The 27,495-nt window shown below is 39.9% G+C and overlaps 3 protein-coding genes across 8 annotated transcripts in view; 2 read left to right on the top strand and 1 right to left on the bottom strand.

Annotated features, from left to right (window-relative positions):
• The window catches only part of LOC114641108 (CD276 antigen homolog), a 722,545-nt gene that overhangs the window by 408,310 nt on the left and 286,740 nt on the right, over positions 1–27,495 (bottom strand). The window lies entirely within an intron of this gene.
• The window catches only part of LOC114641109 (CD276 antigen homolog), a 745,815-nt gene that overhangs the window by 492,815 nt on the left and 225,505 nt on the right, over positions 1–27,495 (top strand). The gene's annotated exons all lie outside the window — the stretch shown is intronic.
• The window catches only part of LOC114641173 (uncharacterized), a 50,840-nt gene that overhangs the window by 18,453 nt on the left and 4,892 nt on the right, over positions 1–27,495 (top strand). Inside the window, exons 3-4 of the mRNA XM_051926005.1 lie at positions 15,384–15,488; positions 25,763–25,830. Of these exons, the coding sequence (XP_051781965.1) occupies positions 15,384–15,488; positions 25,763–25,830 (173 nt within the window). The remainder of the gene's footprint in view (positions 1–15,383; positions 15,489–25,762; positions 25,831–27,495) is intronic.

The following is a 27,495-nucleotide window of genomic DNA, read 5'->3' as shown; positions in this document are numbered from 1 at the left end:
TACATCAAGGCGCGAGTCGAAAAACACCATCCCATAATATTAGTTAACGATTAACACATTTCTATATGTATTGTAAGCATACAATACAACTGATAATATGTTGCGCTTATTTATCTGGTGTACTGACATTTTTGTGCGTTTAACGGCTGAAATCTAACGTGGTTTGTGCCCTTCAGAATGAAAAGAGTTTGCATTTACCTTTTTAATAAAAGGCGAGCTTTTAAGACTGAGAAATCACCCCGTAAATGCACACGTTTAATTGCATTTGTGTTAATATGTATGCTTACACAGTATTAAAAGACACTCAACAAGTACACAGTATTAAAAGACAGTCAACAATTAACGTCATTTACCTTTGTTCCCACGTTTGACTTGTGCTGTAAATCTCTTCCTCGTTTTCAGTTCACGTGATTACGTAGGAGGCGTAATACGTGATGATGCGATACGTGACTCCGCCTCCTCCATTAGAGTATATGGACAAAAAACAGGTTCCAGTTATGACCATTACGCGTAGAATTTCGAAATAAAAACTGCCTAACTTTTGTAAGTAAGCTGTAAGGAATGAGCCTGCCAAATTTCAGACTTCTACCTACACGGGAAGTTGGAGAATTAGTGATGAGTGAGTCAGTCAAACAGGTTCCAGTTATGACCATTACGCGTAGAATTTCGAAATAAAAACTGCCTACCTTTTGTAAGTAAGCTGTAAGGAATGAGCCCGCCAAATTTCAGACTTCTACCTACACGGGAAGTTGGAGAATTAGTGATGAGTGAGTCAGTCAAACAGGTTCCAGTTATGACCATTACGCGTAGAATTTCGAAATAAAACCTGCCTAACTTTTGTAAGTAAGCTGTAAGGAATGAGCCTGCCAAATTTCAGACTTCTACCTACACGGGAAGTTGGAGAATTAGTGATGAGTGAGTGAGTCAGTCAGTCAGTCAGTCAGTCAGTCAGTGAGTCAGTGAGGGCTTTGCCTTTTATTAGTATAGATGTTTAACACTCTTTTGTTGATTTCATTATACTTTGCCCTTTCTCTGTGCAGTTTTTCCCCCTTTGTTGTATCTTAATAATGACAATTTAAAACGAGCAGAGCAGACACGCAGGCAAACAACACGAATAATTAAAGTCTGCAAGTACTTTAGCAACCTACCCACTAATTAATTAAACAATTAGAAGACCTGGAAAAGTAGAATGAAAATCAAAATGAAAATACTGTTAAAAAGAAAAAAAAATACATTATTCCTATATAACTGCTTGGTACGTTTTAATATTTTTTTTTTTAGCAAACTTAGTTTTCTAATTTCTATATTGTTCCCTAAACACAGAACTTTAGAAATATCACGTCACTTAATTAGCTCAGGAGTTCAATTACAAAACAGAAGCTGGTGGGAACAAAAACCTGCAGCCACAGGGGTTCAGCAGGACCGAGTTTGGGAAGCACTGCTCTAACTTTTGCAATGTTCTTTAATTGAAAAAATTCAGTCCTTAAAATCTGGTTAATGTGTGACTTTAAAGTTTAGGTTAGAGTCCATTACTACTCCTAAATTCTTTATCTCTGCCTTCATAAGCCATTCACCTGTCAACTGGACCCCCTTTCCCACAGTTCTGGTCAAAGCCTGCCTCTCCTCTCTGCTCCCCCTTATCTCTGCTATAATCCACTACTCTCTCACCACTGGAACTGATCCTTCATCTTTTAAAACTGCTGCAATAACCCCAATTCTGAAAAACCCTGGTGCAGATCCAACTAATTTCAGTAAATCTTTGTCCTATTTCTAATCTACCCTTCATTTCCAAAATTCTTGAAAAAATAGTGGCTATTAACTTCATTCTCATTTGTCTCAAAATAATCTGTATGAACAGTTCCAGTCTGTTTTTCGCCCCCTCCATAGTACAGAAACAGCACTTATCAAAATGACTAACGACCTCCTGATGGCAGATGATTCTGGATTAATCACTATTCTCATCCTCCTTGATCTGAGTGTGGTCTTTGATACTATTTGTCACACTACTCTTCTTAATAGATTATCTTCGATTGGCGTTACACACACTAGTGCTGGGCGGTATGACCAAAATTCTATATCACGGTATTTTTCAAATTATCCCAGTTTCACGGTATTCTGTGGTATTTTTATCCCATGCATGAGTGGATGTTAACCATATTTTCCACTGTAATTACTGCAGTAGACTGGCTATGAATAACCTGTTCCACTGTTATGAGAATTGTACATTGTACAAAAAAACATTTTAATGTGCACACGAGTATTAATACAGGTTTGCACGGCCCCAGTTTTCAAGGGGGTGACACTAATGAAGAGAAGGAATCACATTGCATGACAGATGCAGTCAAAATATAGAACCTTTTTATTGAACAAATTTTGCAAAAACTTTACACTATAATTTTGACAACATATTTTCAACCATCCAAAGAGGCATTTAGACTTAGTAAAATATCCAGAGGTGCTTGTCAAAAGTTGTATTGCTCTGAACATGTCTTAGAAAAGGAATAAATAGTAAATATTTTTTGTAAACCACCTACACTTTCTGTCAATGTTAACAATCTCTGTCCACTGACACATTAGCTATACAGATTGTATGGTGTTGGTTATCTCGATCCACCGCTTGCTTTATTTGTCGTAGGCAGTACCTCTAGCTAACGCGTCTACAAGTGACGTCTGACTCGAGTGTCCTCTCACTTTTCAGTTTTACCTGAGGATGTGGAGGGTGCCAATCTTAGTTCCATACATTCATGGTACTCCAAAGCATGTTCGTGGCTAAGGTGGTGCAGCAAATTGCTCGTATTGCCGCCTCCTGGGACAACTTTAGCTTGACAGCATTTGCAGTAAATAGTTATTTGGTCCACATCCGACCTTTTAAAACCAAAGTATCTCCAGACAACAGACATGGCTCCTTTTGTCGGCAAAAGTTCTTCTGTGTCATCACGTTCAACTTTATTGTCTGCTACAGCTTCAGTTTTGGAATGTTCTCATGCCCATTTTCACTGCTCAATACCTCCACTAACACATGTACTCTGTTGCATGCATGTTTAGCGGTGTAGCAGTGAAAAAGGTCCCCCCTTAAACAGTTTCCTGCTGTGCCACGTTCCAAACGTTTTTTAGACAATTTAAACCGGTGTTGTGTTTAATAAAAATTCATATCATAACAAAAATAAAAAATGGTTTTCAGTATGAACCGGTATACCTCCCAGCACTAACACACACACCACTAGATTGGTTTAGATCCTACCTCTCAGGCCGCACTCCGTTCATTCAGCTTAAAACTTTCATATCCCAACCCACTGCTGTTACTTCAGGTGGGCTCTGTCCTGGGACCCCTTCTTTTCATTATTTACCTCCTTCCCTCTCGGTAATATCTTTTTGTAAATATAACATTATTTTCCACTGTTATGTTGATGACACTCAGCTCTATCTCACTAGCAAACCTACTGTTTCCTTTCCACCTTCCTCGCTTATTGACTGCATAGCAGAAATTAAATCCTAGTTTTCTTCAAATTTTCTTAAATTATACTGTGACAAAACTGAGGTTCTCCTCATTGGTACAAAATCAACATTATCCAAAACTAATTAGTTTTCCTTTGTTATTGATAATTTCTTTGTCTTAACTTCCCCACAGGTGTCATCCTTGACAGTACTTTATCCTTTCAGTCTCACATCAATAACATCTCCCGGTCTGCATATTTCCACCTGTGTAACTTTAATCGTATTTGCCCCACACCACTGCTATCCTTGTTCATAGCCTCGTCACTTCTCATCTGGATTATTACAATTCCCTTTTCTTTGGTCTTTCTCGCAAATCTCTCTATAAGCTTCAACTGGTCCAGAACTCAGCTGCCCGCATTATTTCTAGAACCCGCTCTACTCACCATATCACTCCCGTCTTGCAGCAGCTTCAATGCCTTCCAGTTAAGTTCCACATTCAATTCAAAATGCTCCTACTTACTTTTAAGACTCTCCAACACCTCACCCCTCCATATCTGTCTGACCTTCTCCATGTTGACATTCCCATCACGCACCATTAGATCCTCTTCCTCCATCCTCTTGACTGTCCCCTTCGTCTGTCTTAACACCATTCAGTTTCTGTGCTCCCCAGCTCTGGAACTCACTACCATCTGAGCTTAGAAATATTGAATCATGTTCACTTTTCAAATCTAAACTTTAAACTCAATTGTTTAAGACTGCTTTTTCTCTTTGACTACAATTGCTCTGTCTGATTTTAAATTTTGTATTTTTAGTTTTGTTTATAATCTGTGTTTTATCTATTGTTCATTGTCCTTGAGTGTTTAGAAAGGCACCTACGAATAAATAACATGTATTAATAATAATAATAATAATAAGATTTATACCAAGGATAAAAGAAGGTCCAGCGTATGTCCTCTTATTTGTCAAGGGCCAGAGGCATGTAGAGTGAGATTAAAAGATTCAGTTAGACTGACAGATTTTGAAGCACTGCTACCAGAAGCATTGTTCACATGAATATTAAAATCACCAATAATACCAAGCCTAGATTGCTTCAAGACAGAGGACAAAAAGTCCCTGAATCTTCTCAGGATGGAGCTATTTGAGCCAGGTGGACAATAATTTGGGATGCAATAAACAGATTTTAAAACACTATGCAACATTTGAAGTTGTTTTTGAAGACAGCAGTAAGTCCCATGAATCAAGCTGAGCTGATGCATACAAAATTCTCACAACTCGATAACATGTTCCATATTCCTTGACCCTGTTTACTAAAAAGCTAACCCTTTGGGCAGAATTAGATCATTGAGCACAAATGATATATTCACAATAGAGGGAGTGTTAATCAAGGCCAATTTGACAGACAGCAACATATCGGCAGTAGGGCTCACTTGAAGAATAGGCATAAGCCCATGTGGAATGCACATAGTAGGGGACTTGTTGAATCTGTTTCTAATTAAAACAGCAATAATGTAAGAGTCTAAAGAGAACTGGTGAGAGGTGAGGATAGGGTAAGGATGTGCATGTGCTTTTTATGAATTGTTATTAAACAGCATGAGTGATTCAAGAGTATTTGGGGTGAATGCCATAATTCTTAAAAATATAGAGCATTCCCAGTAAATGCTAAAATTCTTGATATAACCAAAGTTCATTCTTTTGAGGGGAATAGCCAAGCTAGTTTGAGCTGAAAGAAAGGTGACAGTAACTCAGCTAACCACTCTGTGCAACTGTGGTGAGCAGAAAAGCATCTCAGAATCTACAACACATCAAACCTTGACGTGGATAGGCCACAACAAAAGAAGACCACATTGGGTTCCTCTCCTGTCAGCCAAGAGCAGAACGTTGATGCAGCAGTGGGCATAGGCTCACCAACAATGAACAGCTGAAGACTGGAAAAACATAGCCTGGTCTGGTGAACCTCACATTCTGTTGAGGCACACACACGGGTCAGAATTTGAATCCATCTGCCGTACCAGCCTTGTGTCAACAGTTCAGGCTGGTGGTGGTGGTTGTGAAATGAACAACCTCGACACACACAAAAAGGTTTGGGGCAGCCGCCCATATATTGTCCCTGGCTGCAAAATGGGTTTGGAAATGACACTCATGTGCAGTGAATAGAGTCCTGATCTGAACTGACATGAAGGAGGAAAGATGGCGGCTTTAAAGGGTCAACTTTGGAAGTGACGTCGTTCTTGGCGCCAGACCTGTGTGATGATGCGGGTTCACTACATGCTCCCATCTTCCTTCTGTGAGCTCTTGAACTTGTCACCATCGGTAATGTTACTGATGAGCTCGGCAGTGAGACACAACAAATAAAGCAAGGGGATGGTGCAAAATTTGCAAAAGTGCTTTTATTAAAACATCAAAAAAACAGTGTCCAAACAAAGTGCAGTGTATCAAATGCCAAAAATAAATAATCCATAAAATGAGTAAAGTAGAGGAGGTTAAAAATTCAATAAATAGAAAACAAAATCTTTTAAAACAACGAGGTTAAAATAATGGCTGGAAGCAGTCCCTTTACAAATCAACCTTCTTCTACTACTGGCAGCTCAACAGGAGAGTCGCCCTTCCTGCAGCTGACGTTACTTCTGTCTGGTTGCCTTCTGTTCCCTGGCTTCGTAAAGCTACCTTACCGGACCAAGATTTGGGTTCCCCAACGGCCAGGTCGCTCACGCTGAGGCTCACCTTCCCAAGTCCCCACGACTCCCGTTGCCTTCCGCGGGGTGTCATCCATACTACCGATCACTCCAGCTCCTAGAAACCGTTCAGCTGGAGTGACCCCTTCCAATTGCCCCTCCTCTAGTGTCGGCCACACACTGCTAGTGAGGGGGCTCTCCAATCCAGCTGCCTGCGAGCACTCACTCGCTCTCGCTCTCTCTCTCACGCACTGTTTTTCTCTCCTCTGTTTCCTGCCTTCTCCTACAACCTCCTGTTCTCTCTTTTCTTTTCTTCCTCTTTTCCTAGCTGCCTCGCGCTTCTATTTATGATGAGAACATGGCAGCTGTGGCAATCAGCAGTTCCCGGGAACAATTACGGATGCGGACGATTTCCAACCTGTGCACTTAGGTGAAAAATGCCCACATCACGAACTCCCCAGGAACCGCTCAACCACACTACCACGTCCCCCCTCGCTAACCCGCAAGTGCGGCGATTATTTATTTTAAAACTGGCCTCTTGACGTGAGCTGTGGACCTGCTATACCACAACCTGGAAGTGATTGGATTTCCCATGTTTGGTCTGCAGAGATAACAGAAGTAGGTTTAGTGCACCCCGCCACCCCCTTGACCTGGTGTGGAATTACCTTCACTTGGTCGCTTCAGCTTCCTCCTATTTGTGTGTGTGTGACATGGTGTAATAGTGAGGGCCTGTTAACACCAATCATTCATCTGCCTATTTGAGTATTGTTGCTGACCATGTGCATTCATTCAAGGCCACAACTTACTTCTGTTGGCTACTTGATAATGTACTATGTCACTCTGTTGCCAGTGGGGTTTTGGTGGTCTTTTGGCCTTGGAATCCATAAAGATTTTGTTTTTTTATCTCCAGCCTTATTGGAGTTTTTTGTTTGTTTGTTTTTTCTGTCCTCCCGGCCATCTGACCTCACCTTTTTTTGTTATTTATTCTTTTGTATATTTGTCTAATCTTGTTTGGTTTTCTTTTCACGTTGAGCTACATTGTTTACATAAATACATGTTGTTGCTGTTGTCACAAAGAAAAGTCTTAAACTGGTTTCATGAACATGAGCCTTCCAAGTCATTGGATCTGAATTGAACAGAATTTGGGATGTGGTAGAGCAGGACATTCACAGCATGAAAGTGTAATTAAAATCTTACAGAAATTGTGTGATGCAGTCATGTCAGTATTGACCAGAAACTCAAAGGAATGTTTCCAACATCTTATGAAATCTCCACGCAACTACCCAGTATTAAGATAGTGCTCCAAAGAATTGGTGCAGTGTGTGTATAACACTTTAACAGAAAACTATTCAGTCTACAATGTCTATTCATGCATACACTTCAGTTATGTTTAACACACCGTAAAAAAGAAAGAGTCACAGTCATTACCATACAAACATCTGTGACATGGAAGTCCACTAAAGAAAACAAAACCCCTAGTCAGCAGCATCCAGGGAGAAAATGAACCAGTGGGGGCTCCATGGTTGATTATAACAGACAAAACGAGGCACAGTTACAATCCTCAAGACCACCCACTGCATTTGAATAAACTGTTCTATAATAATCACATGTTGGACAGTCTAATACAGGGGTCTCCAACCTTTCTTCCCTCTGAGTGCTACTTTTACAAAATCAAAATGGCTGAGAGCTACTCATGTTTTCTAACGTTTATTCTCATAGCTTATTTCAACCCAAACAAACTGAATATGCTTGTTTTGCCACAACTCACATTTTGCATTAAAACATCACAAAAAATATTTAGTTCACCTGCAAGTGCATTTTGTATGTCTGTGTGCATTTTCTAGTGTACCTAACACTATTGAATTAAAACATGAATGCTGTCAAAACAAAACAATGCAATTCCAAATACACAGATCTGACTTCTTCATTTGTCATTTTGTCACATGTCAGGTGTCAGGTCCAGTCGCATGTGTGACGTGTTGTTTAGTTAGTCAGATAACTGGCACTGAGGTGTCTGGTGGAGTGGAGCCACTCAGGTTCACTCTTATGGAGTCTTTTAAATGTCCATCGGTCAGTCTTGTTCTGAACTTTGATTTCATGACATTCATGTCAGACTCGCAGAGGTATGGAGTCCCAAACAAAGCAGACATTTTCAGAGATGCTTGGTGAAGATTCTTATAGTTATGTGGCTCTACTAAGCTCCAGAAATGCTGTTGAGACTTTAACTGCACATTATTTTGAAGGCTTATTAATATATAATATATAAAATCCAACATCTCTCTGTCTGTATGTCTGTCCGCTTTTCACGAGAGAACAACTTAACGGATTTAGATCGGGTATTTTTCTAAAATTTGCTTGAACATTCCGGTTGATTTTGCGACTTCTCTCATTTTGCTGTGTATCGTAACTCGATTTATTTGCACGAATCCAAGAAACACGCAGCGAGTAGTTTGTACAGTAGTTTGTATATACTGTAGTAGAGTCTCGCTTATCCGACCTTCGCTTATCCAACATTCTGTATTATCCGACGTCCCACCAAAAAAAAAACACCAAAAAAACGCATCAATCGGCAACAAGAACTGCAAGTTGCGAGCGTGAGTGTAGTCTATTTTTTGTTGCTAAGTTCATTTTTTCTGTTAAATTTTTCTGTTGTTTTGTTGTAAAACATGATTACAGTGGATTATGTGGCCAGCCCTCTCTGGCATGTGTGGTTGTGCTCATGTGTCTCTTGTTTGAGTCTGTGTGCGCATCGTCTCTCTCGAGCGTGTGTGTACGTGCATCTCTCTCACGCTTGTGTGTGTGTCTCCCTCACGCGTGTGTGTGTTTGTCTCTGTTTCTCTCGCATGTGTGTGTGTGTGTGTGCATCTCTCTCGCTTATGTGTGTGTGTGTGTGTGTCTTTACGCGTGTGTGTGTGCATTTGTCTCTGTTTTTCTCACGCGTGTGTGTGCGTGTGTCTCTCTCTCGCGTGCATGTGTGTGTGTGTCTGTCTGTGTCTCTCTCTCAGGCTCTCTCTCTCACTGCACAGGGAGAGAGTGAACACATGCGGAAATCATCGGCTCGCACAAACCAAAAGGGAAACTGGCTTGTTCCTATACCGAGTGTGTGGTCGTGAACAGATACAAAAGTTTGGTGAACTTTTTGGTCTTAACCCGATTTGTACGTGTTCAGAGACATTCGTGGACCAAGGTTCCACTGTATTAGGTTTGTAATGTGTAAAATTATCACATAGTTTGATGTTTAATAGGCTTTTTCTTAACACCTCCCATTATCCGACATTTTCGCTTATCTGACGTTCTGCCGGCCCGTTTATGTTGGATATATATATATATATATATATATATATATCTTGATCTAGATATATCTAGATAAAGATATAGATATATATAGATAGAAATAGATATAGATAGTATATATAATATATTGTAAAGGACCAGCCTGGACAGACACTGAGGTACAATGATGTCCAAAAAAGCACACACTTTTAATAACCATTTTCCTTTTATACAGCACACAGTGCACAAATCACCACAATAACCTCAGCTCAGTCCTATCTTTGCCATTTTCTTCTTCTCTGTCGCTGTCACTCCTCCTCTCACAAACTCTGTCTTCTTCCTCCCGACTCTGGCCCTCCTAATGGAGTGAGGCGGCCCCTTTAATAACACCCTGGATGTGCTCCAGGTGCTTTGCAATGCTCTTCTGGTGGCAATTCCTGGTGTGCCAAAAGTGCCTCATGAGCACCTGGCAGAACTTCTACCACAGTCCAGGGCTCCATAATCCTCTGATCCCGTGGCTGCCCTCTCATGTTCCAGGATAGGTATTGTCCCACTCCCGGTCCTTCCAGGTGTCCCAGCTGGGTAGGGTCTCCAACCATCCACCACTATACACACACACATATATATATATATATAATATAATATCTTGGGTTGAGACGTGATCATCTCAGAGAGACACTTTGAAGTCCCGTGAGACTTCTTGCACATTACAACCTACTTACAAACAATTTCTCAGAGACACTTTAATGTCCCATGAGACAAGGAAGTGACACAAATGGACAGCTGCTGTACAGGCTTTTAATGATTGACACGCAACGCGACATGCAGATCACACAGCTTGGTAGCATTTAGCTGCAAGTGAGTAGCTGATCCATCTTCAGCGTGCGTTCAGCACCCACCCACCTTCACAATGTGAGCAGCAGAGACGCAAAGTGGCTAGCGTGAAGCGTGCCCACGGAGGTGGGGGAAGTAGGGTGGGCCAGCAAAGAAGTAGGGGGCACAGCCCCCTAGTATATATATATGTAATAGATATAACTATTGATGGAGTCCAGTCAGCTTTGCAGCTTGTGCAGAATTTACTCATCACTGTAAAATATGTGATCATCATTGGTTTGTTTGATAACTCTTGAGTTAAATATTGTCTGTTCTGGATGATTTAGGATTTTAGCCATTTTAATCTCAGTAGGTCTTCAATCTACAATTTCAGCAGGATTAATTACTTTTTTAACCCGAGAAGTACTAACCTTTTACTGATCACTTCACAGGCAAAAACCTCATAAAACATGAACTCAAATTGTTTGCTGTTACTTTTTCTGTAAATTTAAATTCCCTTGAACTGTTTGATAAACACTACAAATAACTGAAATGAGTTATTCTGTAACCTCTTTGGACTGAAATCTAAAATATGCAGATTAGATTTCATTGTGGATTTCAATTAGATAGTGTGCTGTCCACTCGTTGACTTAAATTGACTAAGTTTGTAAATGCAAGGGGCTATCTGATGTGATATGTTTCTGCTGAATATGAACACTATATCACCTACTTAGTCTGTAATTTTGTGGTGTTGATTCATTCATCAGCCTAATGTAATTGTGGTTGTGGATGCCAAGCCTTTGTAAGCAGCATTAGGCACAAGGTGGAACCAGCTGTGAACATGATGCTAATCCATGAAGAACACACTTGTAAACAATGAATTTTTAATTGTCTCAGAAAGGATTGCATCTGCTGAGCTTTCATAACTATGACATATCTGTTGGTATTAGAATCGTAGCAATGATGCCAACTGAGAAATTGAAACTGCCTTCTACCTGACCATGGTATAAAGACGAGAAACTTTTTTTGCAGTGGTAGTTGAAGCCCAGGGAGTGGGGGGGGGGTCCCCCTTGGTGGCTGGACCATGTGGACAGTTGCAGAAAGGTGCAGAGAGCACACCACGTAAGTTGCATAAACTAGACTTTGAGAACCATTCACTCTTTCTCTCTGGAGCACGCACTCCTTGAATTTCTAAAATTCAAATTCAGATTACGAAGCATGCATCCCTTAACTTTCATAAACCGCAACCCTCAGGTGATGGCGCCATCGGCAACCACCTATGTTGTCTGATGAATTGACCAGCTCTAACCATCTCCAATTCCTTTGCTTTCTTGGTGTGTAATTACGAAGTTATTTTGACTGTGCAGTCTGGACAGTTCTTTCATATCACTCCTCTATGTTACCATCATTAGAATTTGCAAGACCCAGAAATGTGGTGTTGTTGGTGCACTTGACCATACTCACAGCATTTGTGTATGAAATTAAATAATTATATACTGTACCATAATAAAGGAGAAGTCTGAAGATGAGACTCCACAGCATACATCCTCAGGGGCACTAAACGTGCCTAAAAAGATATTACACATGTAACAGGAATTCTTACATTAATTCCAGTAATCTAAGAACACATAAAACTGGCTGACTGTCCATTTGGTGGAGTGGTGGAAGACTCAACAGCTATATAATTTGGAGAAAAAGCCCATCTCCTCTTAGAGTAAAACAGTTCTTGTAAGATAAAAGGAACACTTCCTTTCCTGTAGAACAACAGCAGTTTATTGCTGGTTCAGGTGTCATTTCCTTAAGCCATGCCTCATACAACGATTTACTAAATTAGTGATTCTAAATATTAGAGAATGCCATGAAGCCCAGGGAAAAGTCATCTGCTGTGGATCTGTTTGCCCAATTGGCAGATGTAAGGATCCAAGTGTATGATAGAAATAGTTAGGATTTGTTAAAGAAATAATATTTTTCTGCATCTTGACTTTTTCTTCAGTGTGTTATAATTTGATGACAAAACATCCATCCATCCATTTTCCAACCCGCTGAATCCGAACACAGGGTCACGGGGGTCTGCTGGAGCCAATCCCAACCAACACAGGGCACAAGGCAGGAAACAATCCTGGGCAGGGTGCCAACCCACCGCAGGACACACACAAACACACCCACACACCAAGCACACACTAGGGCCAATTTAGAATCGCCAATCCACCTAACTTGCATGTCTTTGGACTGTGGGAGAAAACCGGAGCGCCCGGAGGAAACCCACGCAGACACGGGGAGAACATGCAAACTCCACGCAGGGAGGACCCGGGAAGCGAACCCAGGTCCCCAGGTGTCCCAACTGCGAGGCAGCAGCGCTACCCACTGCGCCACCGTGCCGCCCATGACAAAACAATGATTCTTAATTATTGTATAAGTAATATTACACATTATGGTACTTCATAAGCCACATTACAAGATTATACTGCACATATTTTTTAATTTATTGTTTTTTCTATATAATTTTATATTACTGTTTTTCTCTGTTTAAGGAATCTCTACAACATCAAATGAGAGCAAGTAGCTATTTAATTTATTTGTTATGTTGTTTTCAGTATTATTGTTAATTATACAAAATAGGTGGTGCTTTTATGGTGCCTCCAAACATATAATTATGTCAAAGAAGTCAATATGAAGGTTTGGGTCGTTTATCACAAATGGATCTCAGAAGGGTAATTAAAACAAGCTGATGACAGTAAACATACTAAACAAATGTCTTACAGTCAAATTGGTCCTTTGTAAATAGGTTTTTGTGTTGGTCTGCACAATAAGATGGAGCTACCATTGCTGAGGCAAATTCATAAGCCACCCTGGTGTTGCTTCCAGGACTACCCGGAGAATCACCTCAGGGCTCTGGAATGTTTTGTAAAAGTACGAGGGATGGTCTTCCCAAAGTATCATTTGATATTCCCAGGTACATCTGCAGTCATAACGCCCTATTCACTATTAAAGGGTCAGTCTGTCCTCCATGATAGGTGGTGTAGGCCCACATCCATATTACTAACCGAGAATGGTAAACCGGATGGCATGGACCCAGGTACACGGCGGTGGACGCAGGAGACGTACTGCGCAGGCGCCGACAGCTCACCTAATGGAAATGTGAAATAAAGCAACGAGCACAGACAATACGGAACCCTAACCGTCCACAGTACACCATAGTCAAACCCGACATACCCCGAGATGGTACATAAGCCCCAGAGCGCCTACAACGCACGTCCAACACACCGCAGGCAGACCCCCGAGATGGTACAGAAGCCCCATAGATAAAATACGAAATAAAGCAATGAGCACAGGCAATACGGAACCGTAACTGTCCACACTACACAGCATAGTCAAACGCGACATAGTACGGAAGGTGCGTGTGCCCACAACGCGTGTTTAACACACCGCATGCACACCCCCCAGAGATCCGGACTCCACAGCATATGTGAATCATCACATTACAGTAATACCATAATATGAGTACTCACAGACAAACGCAAGAGGCCTCAGCATCCCGCCCCACGGTCAAATCTCACAAAGTACAGAGTCCCGAGACGTCCACAAACCACAGCATGGTCAAACCCACCATGCCTCACGGCTCAAAAGCAAAGGAGCTCAACTGACATAAATAAGCGCCTACAACGCATCACGGCTCAAAAACAAAGGAGCTCAACTAACGTAAATAAGAAATGAGGCAACGCACCCATAGGTGACGACACAGACACACAAAAAAGAGGATCCAGCCCCTCGCCCCAGAGTGAAACGTGAAAAAAGCAGATAAGAGATTATGAAAGCATTGGAATTCCAGTCTCCAACAAACGATGGCGTGATACACATGCAGAGAAAGGTACAGAATATGAAAGCAGTAAAATCCAAAAGTATTGTGGCGTCCCAGCCAGGTTGAGGGCTGTTTGGTTTTAAGTGACTGTTAGGTCCGATGGAGGGAGGGCGGAGTTCAGCACGGAAGACTGATAGCGGGGTATTGATTGATGCGGTATGGGGGGGCGTTGGAGAGAGTGCTAGAACGTTGTGTTTGGAGTTAGGAAGTCTGCGATTGTTCAGGTAAGACTTTTGTGACACTTTATCATGTCATTCGCTACAGTATCAAAGAAAAGATAGAAAAGATCGCATTACCGCAAACAAAAGGTGATTAATCATCAGAGCCAGGAGTGATTGAAAAACTAGCAGGACAAATCAGGGTCAGAAATAAAAGGCAAAGAGTAAGCAACAAAGTCTTTTCGCATTCGCATCATTCAATGCACAAAACGTGGATTTACACAATAATGGACCATACGCTATGAGAATCTGTGGTCCCACAACAGTTAAAGGAACAACAAGTTAAATCTCAAAGAATGCACAATTCGGTCAGGTGTATATTGATGATCACGGAGAAGCGATGCAAATTTTAACAGGCAAAAAAGAAAGGTTATGTATATATTCCACAAATAACATTACACACCAGAGGAGATCGTGATATGCCATTCATATTAAAATGTTTACAGTTTACCGTCAGAATAGCATTTGCTATGACAATCGATAAATCACTGGGACAAACATTACAAAAAGTCAGAGTATTTATTAGAGCATTGTCACAATGTGTCTCCAAACAAAATTGTTTTTAATGAAGCTTTAAAGTAAAAGTGCAAATAATGAAATTGAAACAATTCCAAAGAACAAAAAAAAAGTACATTGTATATCAGATTAACCAAACACGGGGGTTGGCGAGCGAAGCGAGCAGGGGTCGAAGCCCCCTAGTTATTTTCTGAAGGAGAAAATTACTACCACCCAGTGGTCAGAGCAACTTGTAATTACCTTCCCACCTCTGACAGTTGTTCAATGCCCACAAAGTAATAATGTTTGGGATACAGCACCTATTAGTGAATTCAATCCCAGTCACTACCATACCTCATAGACTAGGTAGAGTGTGAGGTCTGCCATTCTGGTAAAGCCAGATTGTACTGGTAGATTACATCATAATCTGCATTTACTTGGAAATATACTGCATAAAAAGTCTTAGCATATTCATTGTGTTACAAGAGTTTTAAGCAGTGGGTTCAAGGGAATGTAAAACTGACCATAGATAACTGTTCTATTCACAATTTCAGAAAGGATAATCAGAAAAAAGAATAACAGCAAAATTAATATATATTTTTATTTTTTATATTCCAGGCCATAGTTCAACACCTATAACTCCTGCAGAAGGGCCTAAAACCTTGGTTTATGTTTTCCTTGCTTTGTCAGTTCTCTTCAACCTTTTACTGTTTCTCTGCATAGGTAAGTATCATAGAAATATATTCATTTATTAAAAAAATGATGCTGAAATGTAAAAAAATAAACTTTTATGTCCACGTACCTTGTAATACAAAGCTCAGTCATGTGCAAGTGTTGTGTGCTTTTATTTATGACCAGCACATGATGTGGCCTAGGGCCTCATGTGTAAACGGTGCTTACATATAAAAATGTTGCTTATGCTCGTTTCCATGCTCACGTCAAGAGGTATAAAAACTAAACTTGACTTAAAGCCACGCATATTTTCACGGCTGCCTCACACCATACGTACGCACATTTCTGCTCTGTTTTGCAAACTGGTGGCACACCGTGTCAAAGCAGTGATACTTTTTCTGTGTGGTCTCCCTTTTTTCAGATTGTTTACAAGTTTAATTCAGTTCATTGTAATCATTCTGTAACAATATAATGGTGCATGGAATGGCCAAACTATCATGGCAAAGGGAAGAATTAGAAGAAAGCGTGCATATTTGTAGATGATGATGACTGGCTCCTAAGTCGATTTCAGTTTCTAAGAGCTATCCTCTTGACGCTGTGTGCTGAACTGGCGCCAGCTTTACAAAGGTAGACTTTGAGGAATTGTGCTCTACCTGCTCCTCTACAAGTTCTATACGTAGCTTATCCGTCCCTGAAGAGATGCAGTTTGATGAACCAGATCTACCAAATGATCCTCCAAATCGGACAGCGTTACAACTACGTTTGAATGCAATGAGCAGAATGTAAAAATGGGGAATCAGATGCAGCACTTATTTTTAACTAATTCATTCAATTTGTGGTCAGTATCACATAGCACAGCCCTTCTATTTCTTAGTTCATTGGCCACATCTCTTACAGCATCCACTATTGCATTTTGTGACTCCAGAACAGTCCATCAGCACAAAAGCAGATGGTCGCCCGGCGGTTTCCAAAGCAGAGGTGTATGAGCAGCCAGCACCCGAAGATATGCTGGACACAGCAGCACCATCACCGCCTGGAGTCGACACGGGTGTCAGCTTTTGTAGTACAGATAAACAGACAGTGGGCTGCAAGTCGCCTTTTCACATAGACTTTGATATCTGACCACGTTTTTATTTCGGACACTGTGTGACTTTCTGAACTTGAACTTTCGAGTGTCTCCACCATGCTGTATCACTCCATAACTTCCTTTTGTTGCTTATACTACTGCTTAAGACAACAAATAATACATTTTTCCTTGCCTCCACTTTGCATTAATTGAAATTCTTCTTTTTTTCACATGCTTTTGCCATTGCCTTTTAACAGAACACTGAACAGAAGGGCCTATTTAAATTAATTTACATTTTCAAATATGCAAAATTCTAGGAGGAGTCAGAGTGGGGCTGTAGGTGCATGTACATGCGTTACATTTCACATTATTTGGGATTTATAAATGGGAAGTGCTTGGAGTTTTATGCATCTGGATTTTTTTGTGCATACGCACATTTCCAGTTTTGTCTGTACACCATGTTCTAATGTGAATTCTACACACGGTGTTATACATGAGACCCCTAGTGCCAGCAGCTCCCCATTCTGTCCTTATGAGTATAATAGGTTGTTAAACATGTACCAGAGCACTCCAGCCCCTTGCCCCACAACCACTCACTCCATGTTTACATCAAAAATCTGTAATTTCAATCAAGCTTTCACACGTCTTCTGAAATTGTGTTTCAATAGTAATTGGCCAAAACAAATGGAAGTGTCACAAGTTGTTTTTTTCCACTTCAACCACAGGTTATGACATTTTTAATCCAGATCCATGCAGGTGCTCCTGTAACATTGATCTAGTGAGAAAAAGAAGTAAAACCATTATGAAGATCTTTTCTGAAGTTCCTTTATAAGTACAAAATGGTAGTAGAATATAACCATGAATGTTATATTGGCAGGACAAGTATCTGAGAAGTGTTGAGACTTAAAATGGAGGTAAATTATTGCAGTATGCTTCACACATTGCCATTACAATTCTATAGAAAAATACAACTGCTGGAAGACCTTCTGCTGTCTGTGAGGCCTGCAAGTCAAATGATACTGTCGTGGTGAAGAGGTGATCACTACTCTTTCCTGCCTGGGAAGGTTGGACATGAAGGCAGTGGGGAAATTACACAAGTTGTTCTCCAGGTGGTGTTCCTCCATTCTAGGGGGGGAAATGGAAATTGTGCTAAGGCCTCTTTCACTGCTCCACTTTTACACCCAGTGTACCCAATGGTCCTTATAAAAGACTCATCATGCTTCAATGTTCAACAATAGTGTTATCTACTTGAAAAATACTTTCTAGATAAATAGGTGAATACACACATACTGTAAGTTAACAAAACAGATTAGTTTAAAATGAGCTTGTGTAACAGTTGGTGGAATCAGTCAGAGTCAGTTATGATGTGATATTTAGAGCCTTGTCACTCCACTGTTTCATTTTTCATAATGCATCAAAGTACAGCACCTGTGAAAAGTATTCATTCCTCCTGGAAGTTTTCCAATTTTAATGGAGACTGTGGAAGATTGTGGGTTCGCTTCCCAGTTCCTCCCTGTTTGGATAGCGCTTTGAGTACTGAGAAAAGCGCTATATAAATGTAATGAATTATTATTATTATTTTATTATTATTAAAGTCATTTTTATTTATTTTATTTTTTGTTTTTGGAACTTTGCAAAGTGATCAAAATTAATTAAGACATTAGAACAATCTAGACCAGGGGTGGGCAGATTCAGTCCTGGAGGGCTGCAGTGGCTGCAGGTTTTTGCTCCAACCCAATTGCTTAATAAGAAGCCCTTATTGCTCAAGTAACACTTCAGCTTCACTTTAGTTGTTTCGCTCGTTAAGATTTTGAACCCTTATTGCTTATTTTAGTCTTAAACAGTTGTATTCTTGGTGTTTAATTGCTCCTAATTAGCAGTAACATGCAAATGACAAAAGAGACCAGCATTTCTCCATTTAGCTTGTTTTCATTTACACCTGTGTGTATTTATCATGCACTATTTGGTTTAATTAAATACTTGGAAGGAAAGTGAAGAGAAAAATGCGAAGCACTGAGAATTACTCATCTGTTTTAGACTTCAAATCATTTGGATGATATCCTTAGAAAGGAAAATAAATCTAGGATATGAGAATGACATGGCAGAGGTAAAGCACTAGCAAGCCATGCAATTAAATAATTGACAAGGATTGGTTTTTAATTAAGCAACTGGGTTGGAACAAAAACCTGCAACCACTGCGGCCCTCCAGGACTGAATCTGCCCACCCCTGATCTAGACGAGAGCAGGCCATTTTGCCCAACAAAGCTTGCCAGTCCTATCCACTTAATTCTTCTAAAAAATGATCAAGTCTAGTTTTGAAAGTTTTACTGTCTACCACACTACTTGGTAGTTTATTCCAAGTGTCTGTGGTTCTCTTTGTGAATAAAACCTTCCTAATTTTTGTGTGAACTTTCCCCTTCACAAGTTTCCAACTGTGTCCCCATGTTCTTAATTATCTCATTTTAAAATAACAGTCTCGATCCACTGCACTAGTTCCCTTCATATTTTTAAACACTTCAATCATGTCACTTCTTAATCTTCTTTTGCTTAAACTGTAAAGGCTCAGCTCTTATAATCTTTCCTAACAACTCATTCCCTGTAGCCCTGGAATCAGCCTAGTCGCTCTTCTCTGGACCTTTTCTAGTGCTGCTATGTCCTTTTTGTAGCCTGGAGACCAAAACTGCACACAGGACTCCAGATGAGGCCTCACCAGTGTGTTATAAAGCTTGAGCAGAACCTCCTGTGACTTGTACTCCAAACATCAAGGCGCTATATAACCTGACATTCTGTTAGCCTTCTTAATGGCTTCTAAACACTGTCGGGAAGTTGATAGCTTAGAGTCCACTATGACTCCTAAATCCTTCTCATAAGGTGAACTTTGGATTTTCAGACCTTCCATTGTGTATTTAAATCTCACATTTTTACTTCCTATGTGTAATTCTTTACATTGACTGACATTAAATTTCATCTGCCACAAATCTGCCCAAGCCTGTATGCTACTCAATTCCTTCTGTGATGATATAATGGATTCCATCTATCTTTGTATCATCTGCAAACCTAACCAGCTTGTTCTTTATATTCCTATCTAAATCATTTATAGATATTAAAAATAGCAGCGGCCCTAACACCGACCCCTGCTGGTAACCACTCTTAACATTGGCCAGTTCTGATGAGGTTCCTCGCGCCATCACCCTCTGCTTCTTGTGTCTGAGCCAATTTTGCCCCCGTCTACACACCACACCCTGAACTGCCACTTCTTTTAATTTGATGCCCAACCTCTCATGTGGCACCTTATCAAATGCTTTGTGAAAGTCAAGATTAAAAATATAATATGCTTAACTTTGGTCTTATCCTTTTGTTGCTTCCTCATAGAATTCTTGCAAGTTGATAAAACATGACCTTCCTCATCTGAACCCATGCTGACTGTTCAGAAAAACTCTTGTTCTTGCCATGTGTTACTCAATCTGTTCCTTAATAATTCCTTCCTTTTATTTGCCTGTGATGAATCTTACGCTTACTTGGATCTGCCTAATCACCCTTTTTATGTATTAGGATAATACCTACCATTTTCTGCTCCTTCAAAATTTCCTCAGTCTTCAGTAACTTCCTAAAATATGTGTCAAGGGTTTATATAGATAGATTACAAATTACAAACATATACAAATTACAAATATAAAACACAATAACTGATGGCATATGTATTTAATATTATACACCTCATCACTGATGCAGTCAATTGGCATTAAAAGTACAAATACCATAATTTAATGGATATCACCTTTCTGGGGTTTCCATTGTTTGTATGTGGAAGGACAAACTTGTGGTGAGTCAGTATGGTAGCTTAACCTACATAGTGAAGACAGAGTAACTCTTCAAACAACTCCATGAAAAACCAGGGGATGGAGACAAGAAAATATCCAAGTGACTGAATATCCAGTTAAATAAGTCATGATGAAAAGGAAGGAGTATGGCAGAGCTGGGAATCTGCTAAAGCAGTCCATCCACAAAGAGTGAAGAAGAGAAGTGAGGGATGCCACCAAGAGATGTCTGAAAACCCTAAAGGTGTCACAAGCTACAGTGCATCAGACTGGAGAGACAATTCAGACAACAATCTATGCTTGGATGCTTCACCTGTTGTAGCTTTATGGGAGAGTGGCAAAGAGAAGAAAACACAAAGGACATTGCAGCAGAAGGCAGCTGGAAAAAAGTTCTGTGGTCTGATGAGAGTAAAATGGAGAATTTTGGTGATCAGACTAAATGCCCTGTTACACTACAAATTATGAAAAACATACCATCCACACCATGAAACATGGTGGTGCAGCATCAGGCTGTGGAGGGTCTTTTATTTTTGTTTTCAGATTAAGATTTTCAAATCAGGGCACTTGAATTTAAGTAAAGAGAGACTCAATGCATGATTTATAAAAGAAAGACTAGGGTGTTGTACCATGTTAGCCATTATGTATGTAGAGAAAAGCCAAGCAAAATGACACCTAAAAAGATTACAATATGCAAGCTTTCGAGGCAACTCAGGCCTGGTCTTAAGGCAAGATGTAAACCTGAAGAAGGGGCCTGAGTTGCCTCGAAAGCTTGCATATTGTAATCTTTTTAGTTAGCCAATAAAAGGTGTCATTTTGCTTGGCTTTTCTCTAAAAGAAAGACATAACAGAAGGACTCACTTTAAAAGACTCGGCTTCCATAGACTGTAGACATGTTGCTGTGCCTCTTTACAGATAGCTTCTGTATTTTCATTAAAAGTCAATTCTGGGTCTCTGATTGTCCGCAGCTTGATGCAGTTGGTTTTTGATTAGTTGATCTTGGACAGAGGCAGTGGTGCAGTAAGAATTATGTTTCTGGACTTCTCTAGCGCCTTCAGCACCATCCAACCTCTGCTCCTTAGTGACAAGCTGACAGAGATGGGAGTTGATTCATACCTGCGGGCATAAATCTTACAGACAGACCTCAGTATGTGCGTCTCGGGAACTATAGGTCTGACATTGTGGTCAGCAACACAGGAGCGCCGCAGGGGACTGTACTTTCCCCGGTCCTGTTCAGCCTATATACATCGGACTTCCAATACAACTCAGAGTCCTGCCACGTGCAAAAGTTCGCTGATGACACTGCTATCATGGGCAGCATCAGGAGTGGGCAGGAGGAGGAGTATAGGGACCTAATCAATGACTTTGTTAAATGGTGCGACTCAAACCACCTACAACTGAACACCAGCAAAACCAAGGAGCTGGTGGTGGATTTTAGGAGGACCAGGCCCCTCATGGACTCCGTGATCATCAGAGGTGACTGTGTGCAGAGGGTGCAGACCTATAAATACCTAGGAATGCAGCTGGATGATAAATTAGACTGGACTGCCAATACTGATGCTCTGTGCAAGAGAGGACAGAGCCGACTATACTTCCTTAGAAGGCTGGCGTCCTTTAACATCTGCAATAAGATGCTGCAGATGTTCTATCAGACAGTTGTGGCGAGTGCCCTCTTCTACGCGGTGGTGTGCTGGGGAGGCAGCATAAAGAAGAGGGACGCCTTACGCCTGGACAAACTGGTGAGGAAGGCAGGCTCTATTGTAGGCATGGAGCTGGACAGTTGACATCTGTGGCGGAGCGATGGGCGCTGAGCAGACTCCTGTCAATCATGGAGAATCCACTGCATCCACTGAACAGGATCATCTCCAGACGGAGGAGCAGCTTCAGCGACAGACTGCTGTCACCGTCCTGCTCCACTGACAGACTGAGAAGATCGTTCCTCACCAACACTATGCGACTCTTCAATTCCACCGGGGGGGTAAACGTTAACATTATACAAAGTTATTGTCTTCCTGTACACCTGCATTGTTATCACCCTTTAATTTAATATTGGTTTTTATCAGTATGCTGCTGCTGGAGTATGTGAATTTCCCCTTGGGGACTATCTGTCTTTTGTTATGAATATGAAAATTTTGATTACATGCATTCCAGTCTGTTTTGAAAGGTATATAAGAGTTGCACTCCAGTAGGAATATAACAACCATACTAATTTCTCTGTACAGTTTTGTTCCTAAGATTACATTGGCCTTATGTATTTGGATTTGATTCTAATTGTTTGTTTTGTGTTTCTTTTTTGGGGTTTCTTGTTTCTCTGATTGTTTTTATTGTCTCTGGATTGGATTTTCTTGCTGTTAGCTTTGCCTTTTTAGGCAAAACCTTTTTCTTTTTTGCTCTTTGTCATTTTTTTATCTTTTTGACAGATAATTAAACTTAAAGCAAATTTGTTTAACTTTATATTAACTCCAAGTTTTGACCATTTTTGAGCTTTTGATATTGCCAGAGTCTGGCCATTTGTGTTTAGGCTTGACTTCCTTGGGTGAGTCCTACTCAGAGGTCCCAGGCTTGGTTTATTTTAGTATTGAGACCCACACCTATGTTTGATTGGTTTTTTTTTTTGTGAGACAGAAATAACAACAGGGAAAATGTCTTTTTAAATTATTTATATTAATTTTTACTAAAATATATATTTTTTTAATGTAAATATTGTTGGTTTAAATGTGTCCTTGAAAGTTAGGAAAGATCTAATATGATTTGTGTTGACTTTGGTCTTGAAGATTTTTTAATTAGTCATGTTTGCTGAAGAAAACATTTAGATGTACCTTCTCGTTGGCTGGAAATGAGAATTAAGATCCCATAGGCATAAAATTTAAAAAAAAATCAATAATAAAATGTATGCAAATTAAACTATACTTTGGTAACAACTTTTAACATTTTGATGGAAGGGTTGACTAAACACATATTAGCAAAATCTGAAAGTTCATTAGAGAACTAGTAAGTTTTGATATCCTCTCTATATTGTTAATATTCATGGTCATATTACTGCAGTCTAACTCATGCTTCATCCCAGGACCCTGTAGGCTACAGGGCCCCAAAATTAATCAATATATATGGAAAAAAATGTTCTTTGCTTTTGAAAATAAAATTTTACTGCTGCTAACTAGAATGTAGCTGATTTTGCATTATTTATGAAATTGCTCAATCACACCCCATCATTTCCATGTTTACACATCTCCAGTGAACTGCAGGGAGTGATGGAAGGCAGCTGTTGGACAGCATTTGTGGTAGCAGGAGAGCTGGGAATGGGCTTAGGAGATCAGTGGACAACTGCTTTGGAAAATACCCAAAGCTTTTGTTATACCAGACATAACCAAAAGTTTGCCACTTATACAAAAGCACCGTCTTTGTATGCTTTACTATCATCAGAACTAGAATCAACCATGCTGTAACTGGCCATTACTGAAGAACTGTTACTATTAAAACATTTTATTTTTTCCTTAATATGCTTTCTGCAGATGAATCAGATACACGTGATCTCTTAAAACATTGCATTCTGTTCATAAGTGATGGTGTGTTAGATGTAATTTGTAGTTAGTGAGAACACCAGACATACCACGGCAACTCATCCAGAACCGCATGCTGAGACCAAATTCCAGGTGTTCATGCGGTCTGATGATAGTTATTATGATTTGCTGGCTTTCTTTGTAGTTGCTGTATATAATCTTTCCAAAGCCAGACATTAAAATGCACTGACCATAAAACTTTTATTTGAAAAGCCTAATACAGAGCAGATCCCTCAGGTGCATTTTTTATATTTATGGAATATCAGTTATGATCATTTTTGGCTCCTTTTATTGAGTAAATTTATGGCAAAAAAAGCTCTTTTTAAATTTTTTTTTAAGGTCAGGGAATCTGTTTTTATTCTCAGATTAACACTACAGCACTTAATTTGGAGTATCAAATGTTATGAATTGCTTCCACTGCCATTTTGTATATCATGTCTGCCACCATTTTCTATCCTTTTGTGAGGGATAGTTGGTGGGTGGGGCTACAGAGGTCATGACCCTAACACTATTTCATGCCAGGTTTAAAGATCACCCTTAGTGGCAGTTCTCTACCTGAGTTCATGGGTACAATTTACGTGTCTTCTCTGCTTAAAATTCAAACCTTTGTTTGGTGATTCTGGTTTTGACATTAATCATTGAATTTTTCACTTTGGTTTTTGCCTATATTCTTGGTTTTTGTTGAATGCATTAATGATCCCCTGGTTTTGAGCTTTTCGCCACATCCAGATCACACCTTTTCTCCTGCTCAGCCTTAATAAATATCATCTTCTTATTAAAAAGCAGGAGAGTTACCTGATACTATACACAGTTGTGAGAAATCGCTTTTTGAAAATGAAATTGTTCTTTGCACTTCACACACCCGAGCAGAGTGTTGATGACAAATTGTATGGTTTTGTAAAGGCCATTTGGCAGTGAAGTGATACAAAGCGGACCTCGCACAATGAGTGAGTGGGCTGTATCTCTGCTGAACTGCAGGTGAAGTTTGTTGGTAGCCTGTAAAAAGTGTCCAGGGTCCAAAGTATTTATTAATTTATTTGTATTACCTTAACAACTGAAAATAACTGGATGCCATAAAATGTGTTAAATACTTTTCCTCCCCTCTCTTTTCCATTTCTCTCTTTTTCTCGCTCAGACTTTATCTGTTTTTAATATTTGACATGGTGAACTGTACTCTGATGACTATAAAGTATAATTCTAAGCTTTGATATTGCACACTTGATTTCTCTGTCTTGTTATATCATTCATAATCTCATAAGTCGTTTCTGTGTCTATACACCAGTTGCTACTCTTGCACTAGTTGTTCCTGTGTACAGTTCATTCGATTATAAGTAACTACAAAGCTTTGACATTACAGTATGTTACTACATTTTCCACAGTTTCTTTTAGAACATGTAGGTTGGGCCCAGACAGTGGTTCAAGCCCAGGGGCTGTCTTCTTCCATTTTCTAGCCAAGTTATCCACTTCAGGGTTGCAGAGAGCTGCTGCTTTCTTCGGCAGTTGTGGGTGCAACCTGGGGGCCAACTATGGATGGGGTACCAGTTGCCATATTGAATCCTTAGGCACACAATCACACCTAATCTCACAGGGACATTTTGGAGGTGCCAGTTGACCTAATCTGTATGTTCATTGAATGTGAGAGTAAAATCAGAAAACCCAAATAAAATCCCTTGCACAGAATGCACCTCTCATTTACAGTATGAAATATTTTCCTGTTATTTATCATACATATTTCATAAGTCTTTGAAATGTTCTTTTTGAAAGAAATGTTATTTTTCCTAATTTTGGTACATGTTAAGATGCACTTTTGGCTGTCTTAGTGTTGGATGTCAATTTAAAATGTTAAAGACGATTTAATTACTAATATCTTTTTTATTCCTTTAGCCACTGAGAATAAATGGTTCCCTTTCAGAAATCCAAAGAAAACTGAGTTGCAGCAACCCTGTCATGAGGTATTTATTAATATAATGTAAGATAGTGAAGGTTGTTAATTCATGTTTTCATTGTCTAGCACTGCAGGGTTTTTCTCTGGAGTAGATTTTGTGGACACCATCGCACTTATGTGTCATGGCCCACTAGAAAAGTTTTCTGCTCAAAGGTTGCTCTTTGATTGCCCATGAGTCTTAGAAGAATTTCTCATTCAACTATGAACTTTGTCATAGATGTTGCTCTTAAAATTCCTCAGTGGAAATAGCAATACACAAAAAGGAGACAACTGAGGTAAAAGAAGTTAAATTTGATAAGCATGTTATGTGAGATCTCTTTCTAGTCTTGTTTTTATCTCTTTCAAGACGTTTTATTTTTTACTCATCATTGGACTGATGCCTTTATCCAAGTGAATTACAACATCTGAGATACGATTGTTTTTCCAGTTACAGCACAGGCAGATGAAATGACTTGCTTATGGCTACATGATGTCAGTAGTGGGATTTAAACCCACAACCTCAGGGTTTGATTCCAAAGTCTTAACTACTAAGCCCACACTGCTTGCCTTTTTCTTCTCAAATATTAAACAGTAATATAGATAACCGTAACTAATAGTATTATTCATAGACAAGAATTACAGTTTTGTAATCAAAGTAAAGTGTTTTTATTACCACAAACAACTCTCCATACACAATGAAAATACTTTTGAATTTCAAATAAAAATGTCTGCTACACTTCTTGAGCCCATTGTGTGAGTTTGCTGAGATCTCTGTTGAAACTCAAGAGAAGACACCTGTGAGACTACCAGAGAATTTGTCTCAGGAGGAAAATGTCTGCATTTTATTTCCTTCTGATCACATTGTTGTCAATGAGAAACCTGAAAGATATTCAGGAGATCTCTTTTTTGATTTTTCATTCCTATGGGAGTTGACTTTCCCTTTAGCTATGGTGGCTCACAGTCATCTGTATTTCCTTGAGGAGGATGGAAATTTTCTGCACTTAAGAATGTGTTCATCAGAAGAAATCAGAGTGCATCAAAATTCTTAACCTCTCTGAAAAATGTGCAGCACGGTGCCCCTGTCCAAGCCATCTTAAAGTAGAACAGAATACAATCTGTTTCATAAAGTCACCATCACCAGATGTAATAATAGTTATGCTATGAAAAATATGTTTTAATATCCTATACCACGCTTTGTATGTAAAGACATTGTTCAACTGAAAGAATTTCAATCCACCATCTTTACCATTCTGGTCTTCGCTTAAATGTGGAGGTCTTATATTGAAATTCTGATCTTATCAGAGACTTCTTTCAGCTTCTAGCTGAACTTGCTGGGGGTGTGACAGGCCTGGAGAACTTGGCATTTGTTTGAAATCATTTCTACTTGTAGATGATCTTCCAGAGCTCCCATTAGGGATTGCCACAGCAGATCATCTTCCATCTCTTCCTGTCCTCTGCATCTTGTTCTGTTACACCCATCACCTGCATGTCCTCTCTCACCACACCCATAAACCTTCTCTTAGGACTTCCTCTTTTCCTCTTCCCTGGCAGCTCTATCCTTAACATCCTTCTCCCAATATACTCAGCATCTCTCCTCTGCACATGTCCAAACCAACGCAATCTCGTCTCTCTGACTTTGTCTCCCAACTGTCCAACTTGAGCTGACCCTCTAATGTCCTCATTTCTAATCCTA

This window comes from Erpetoichthys calabaricus, chromosome 4 (assembly GCF_900747795.2).
Source record: "Erpetoichthys calabaricus chromosome 4, fErpCal1.3, whole genome shotgun sequence".
Classification (NCBI taxonomy): Eukaryota; Metazoa; Chordata; class Cladistia; order Polypteriformes; family Polypteridae; genus Erpetoichthys; species Erpetoichthys calabaricus.
Note: the sequence above shows the minus strand (reverse complement) of the source record. Positions and strands in the feature narration are given on the sequence as shown.